General features: G+C 43.1%; 1 protein-coding gene across 1 annotated transcript; it reads left to right on the top strand.

The window, feature by feature from the left end:
- Positions 1-302: 302 nt before the first annotated feature.
- LOC102311407 (leukocyte elastase inhibitor-like) lies at positions 303-3,506 on the top strand. Its single transcript, XM_042223021.1, has 7 exons — positions 303-363; positions 1,288-1,410; positions 2,039-2,176; positions 2,260-2,377; positions 2,475-2,617; positions 2,751-2,918; positions 3,052-3,506. The coding sequence occupies exons 1-7, from the start codon at positions 319-321 to the stop codon at positions 3,460-3,462; spliced, it is 1,146 nt and encodes a 381-aa protein (XP_042078955.1). The 5' UTR covers positions 303-318; the 3' UTR covers positions 3,463-3,506.
- Positions 3,507-5,036: the final 1,530 nt, after the last annotated feature.

The following is a 5,036-nucleotide window of genomic DNA, read 5'->3' as shown; positions in this document are numbered from 1 at the left end:
AGCTAAAATTTAAAAATAATACTTAAAAAAAATCTATCAAGTCGAACAAGCGAAGCTACCCGATGTGGCGATCACTTCTGAACAGAAGTAGCTTGGAGTCTCGTATAAGTGAGCAGTCACAGCTGACAAACGGGCTACACTGTGTGCGGAGTCTTAGCTTCAGTGGGTGGGGCAGCTCCGGCAGTGGCGTCTGTTTGTGTGCGCGATCCTAAAAAAATCACTTTTTCTCGATGCTTTAATATAAAGTCTCTTGTTGTGTTTCCGGTATGTAATGTTTTAGCAGTTTAAACGGTTGTTTGCAGGAAAACACCATCAGCAATGTCCGCCGTCAGCAACTCAAACACAGTCTTTGCCTTGGAGCTGTTCCGTACGGAGCCCCCCAGGGGACATGGGAGAAAAAAAAATTAGGGAGGAAAAAAAAAAAAATTTGGGAGGAAAAAAAAAAAAAAGACTGACTTTTGCGAGATCTCGCAAAAGTATTGCGAGCGCTCGCAAAAGTATTGCGAGATCTCGCAAAAGTATTGCGAGCGCTCGCAAAAGTATTGCGAGATCTCGCAATAAGTATTGCGAGCGCTCGCAAAAGTATTGCGAGATCTCGCAAAAGTTTTAGCCGCATTCTTCGGAGGCCGCCAGCTCGAAGCCGACCGGGAGGTCGAGGCACGATGTGCCGGGAAAGCGGTGTTCCTCCCGGCTGTAGTAGGTCTCGACTTCCCGTTAGCTTCGAGCTAGTGGCCGCCAGCTCGAAGCCGACCGGGAGGTCGAGGCACGATGTGCCGGGAAAGCGGTGTTCCTCCCGGCTGTAGTAGGTCTCGACTTCCCGTTAGCTTCGAGCTAGTGGCCGCCAGCTCGAAGCCGACCGGGAGGTCGAGGCACGATGTGCCGGGAAAGCGGTGTTCCTCCCGGCTGTAGTAGGTCTCGACCTCCCGTTAGCTTCGAGCTAGTGGGTGTCAGATCTCCAAAAACCTCGGAGCTCTTTTGCAAATATGTGATGTCTTGTAAACCGAGCAGGTATCTGACGTTTACACAACTACATTCACGCCTCAAAATATCTTAAAAGTGTATTTTGTGACCCAGAAAGAGTAATATTACAACTAAGTAGCTGCCGCCATTGTTGGAGTTTTGCGAGATCTCGCAATACTTTTGCGAGATCTCGCAATACTTTTGCGAGCGCTCGCAATACTTTTGCGAGATCTCGCAAAAGTCCGTCTTAATTTTTTTTTTCCTCCCTAATTTTTTTTTTTCCTCCCCAATTTTTTTTTCTCCCATGTCCCCTGGGGGGCTCCGTAGTTCCGCACTCTGAGCCAGGCAAACTCTGTCGGGAACATCTTTGTCTCTCCTCTGAGCATCAGCTCAGCCCTGGCCATGGTCTACCTGGGAGCTAAAGGAGACACTGCAGCTCAGATGGCTCAGGTCAGCTCACTGTCACTTGTTCCCTGCACCAGCTGTCAGTTGATCGGCGAGCATGATTGTGCAACTTCAAGCCCTCGTTACAGTTTAAAAGCAGTCAAATGTGGCTGTCTGTGTTTTTCTATACAGAAGAAATAATTTTATTTTGTTGTTTTTATTTGTCTTTATATATATATATATATATATATATAAAATCTGAACTTTTTTGCTACAAGAGTGCTGGCTGGCTGAATAGTAAACTAACTAATAAACTAATAATTCTTGTCCTCGGTAGATTTATAAATAAATAAATTTTGGGGTTTCATTTAACATCTTTGAAAAGCTTAATTTTCTATGTATCCAAAACACTGAACCCCAAGATGCTTCCAGTGGGACGTCAGAAATTTGTGTCTACCATATGAGGATGGAGTGTGTTATATAAATGGCATGAAAGTCCATAAAACGCACAAGCAGTATAGTTACTGAGAGCATGATGTTCAGTGAGACTGACAGTATGTTAAAGGTTATTATTAAACCTGATGCTGAAAGAATAAAGCTGTCCAGTTTCTACCTTTGGACCATAAATTGTTACATTAGGGTCGCTCAGGCTCAGTGTCACATCCTTTCAGTCTTTGTCTTCAATGCCACACAGGCCCTCTCATTCAGCTCAGGTGAAGGCGTCCATGCAGACTTCCAGAAACTGAACGCTGACATCAACTCACCGTCTGCATCCTACATCCTGAAACTAGCCAACCGTCTTTATGGAGAAAACACTGCCCACTTCCTCCCAGTGAGTGTCCACATCAATGATTCTCTTCATAAAGTTCTTCATTACAAAGACTGGATTAATAAACAGATGTCTGCTCTCTGCAGGACTTCCTTGAAGCCACACAGAAGTACTACCAGGCAGACCTGAAGACTGTGGACTTCATCGGAGCTCCAGAGGCGTGCAGAGCAGCGATCAACAGCTGGGTCGAGCAGCAGACAGAAAGTGAGAATGTGCATCTTCCACAGCCTGAACAGCAGGGAATCATTTTAGCATCCTCTGTGTAAATGAAATATTGTTGTGTTTCTGTATTTCCTTTCAGATAAGATAAAAGACCTTCTGAAGCCAGGAACAGTCGACACAGATACCAGACTGGCTCTGGTCAATGCTGTCTACTTCAAGGGCAACTGGAAGAACCCGTTTAAAGAGGCAAACACCAAAGAGATGCCCTTTAAAATCAAACAGGTAGAAATTTAACTGAAGGTTACAAATTCTGGACTCAAAGTCTGAATACAGGAAACTGTAAAATGTTTAAGGTAAACACCATCAGAAGCTTTATGATAACATGATCTGGTCGCCTGGATTTCCTGTGTGTCAGAATGAGACCGTACCAGTCCAGATGATGTACCAGAGGAAGAAGCTTCCCTACAACTACATTGCTGACCATGATTTGCAGATTCTGGAGCTGCCCTATGTGGGTGAGGAGCTCAGCATGTTCATTCTGCTGCCTAAGGAGTCCTCAGACGGCTCAGGCCCTCTGCTGAAGGTACACAGCCTAGAAACATGCTTACTTACTTTATTAAATTTGATCATTTAACAGACCGCTTCTGATTTCGTGTATAAAATGAATTTAAATATGAGCAAAAGAAATATGACAAAATGTATTAACTGTATTCCAGCTGGAGAAGGAGCTAACACAGGAGAGGCTGAATGAATGGACCGACAGGAAAAACATGGAAGTTCATTTAGAAGTTCTTGTTGACCTGCCAAAGTTCAAGCTGGAGGAAGACTACGAGCTGAATGAACCTCTGACTAAACTGGGTATGAAGGACGTGTTCTGTGCAGGAAGGGCTGACCTGTCTGGCATGAACGGTGAAGGGAGGCTCTTCCTGTCTACGGTGGCCCACAAGGCCTTTGTGGAGGTGAACGAGGAGGGCACACAGGCCGCTGCAGCCACAGGTGTTGTGTTCAGGAATCTTAGTTGTGGACGGACCAGATACTTCACAGCAGATCACCCCTTCCTCTTCTTCATCAGACACAACGAGACCAAGTCCGTCCTGTTCTTTGGCAGATTCTCATCTCCTCAGTAGACAGAAGCAGCAGAGGAAGATGATGTTGCAATTCAAATAAATACATCTATGAAATAAAGTAAATGGAGTTTTGTGTTGTGATGTTTTGCTATTTATAGAACTGTATTTTTCTCTGGAACATTTTATTACTTAATCAGACACACACGTGTCTCTTTTATTAAAAACAAAATGTTCTTTTACAAAATAGATGGTACTTGTATAAAATCACAAGTTCCACCAGCTTTAGAGAACATAGATACTGTGTCCTCCAGACTAAAGAGGAAACGCCAACTTATTATCAAGAGTCTGCAGCTCTGATGGTATGATGGTGCATCTATGAACTGGCAGTATGCTCTGGAACGGCCCCAGCAATACTGAAAGGTATATATAGGGGTTAGAGCAACACATTTTTCAGGGAAGCCCTTGTTTGTTACAGTATACTAAACTGTAGCTATTACAACAGCAATGAAAAGTGAGCAGCTAGAATCCAAGATCGGATAAAAATCTAGTAGCTGCTCTCATCACTGGCAGCTTTTTGAGACATGTTGTCATGATGTTCAAAAAGAGGTTTTTTTGCTTAGAATTGATTTTTTTCAGTTTGTGCATCTGACATGATACATGATTTTCTGTGTTTGACTGAGAATAACACATGGAAAATCATTGCAGTCTGTTTTTATATACATTTTACATAGTCTCTCAACATTTTTTGAAATTGGGGTTGTACATTAAACACAGAGCGTCACAGACTTTACTGATATCTGATTAATTGAACTGCTTCTGCTCTTCAGTATCAACATTTCTCAAATTATGCTGAGGCCTGTAGAGCTATAGCACACATCACAGATATTAATGACATCATTAGTAACCTGTTCAGTCCAGATGATGTACCAGAAGAAGAAGAAGCCCTACAACTACAATCCATGACCAAGGTATGAAGATCCTGGAGCTGCCCCATGTGGGTGACCAGTTCACCATGTTCATTCTACCCAGTATCCCCCAGCGTCTAGATCAAGGGCGTAGATTTGGCATGGACGGAAGGGACATGTTCCCACCAATATTCAGCGATTATTGAATTGTCCCCACCAATAATTTGATCTATTCGAGTAAAGAAAATCAAACCCGATAGAAAGAAAAAAAACGATCTGTCAACGTCTCATTCACCCAGCGGTGCAGAAAGAGTTAAATTACGTTCTCTACTGGAGTCCTATATCATGTGCCAAATATGGCCAATGTGATTGGCTGTGCCTTTCAGGGAATTCTGTTTAGTTTTAGCAGCGGAAAGCCTGCACTGCGAGGAGGATGGCAGCAAAAAGGAAGAACCTGGATATAAGTATTTTTCAAAGAAACCTGCAAGTCACATAAAGCCAAATTAACTCATAAAATGTGTCGGTCATAATAACGTTACAGACTATGCTAGGCTTTGGCCCACATCAGTCTAAAATTGTATGTAACCACGAATAACGTGTTTTGGAAACTAACTGCACAACAGGCAGTGTTAGGTATTTTAGTACCATGGTAGCATTTACTGGATATTGTTTTATAGTGACATTATGCAGGAAAACTCTGTCATTCAATAAGGCCCCTTTGTTTTAGTT

Source organism: Haplochromis burtoni, unplaced genomic scaffold (assembly GCF_018398535.1).
Source record: "Haplochromis burtoni strain Fernald_Lab_line unplaced genomic scaffold, NCSU_Asbu1 Contig_99, whole genome shotgun sequence".
NCBI classification, from domain to species: Eukaryota; Metazoa; Chordata; class Actinopteri; order Cichliformes; family Cichlidae; genus Haplochromis; species Haplochromis burtoni.
Note: the sequence above shows the minus strand (reverse complement) of the source record. Positions and strands in the feature narration are given on the sequence as shown.

Coding starts and splice junctions, on each gene's coding strand:
- LOC102311407 (XM_042223021.1), top strand. CDS start 319: ATGTCCGCCGTCAGCAACTCAAACACAGTCTTTGCCTTGGAGCTG. Junction 2,618..2,750: donor TGCCCTTTAAAATCAAACAG/GTAGAAATTTAA, acceptor CCTGTGTGTCAG/AATGAGACCGTACCAGTCCA. Junction 2,919..3,051: donor GCTCAGGCCCTCTGCTGAAG/GTACACAGCCTA, acceptor ACTGTATTCCAG/CTGGAGAAGGAGCTAACACA.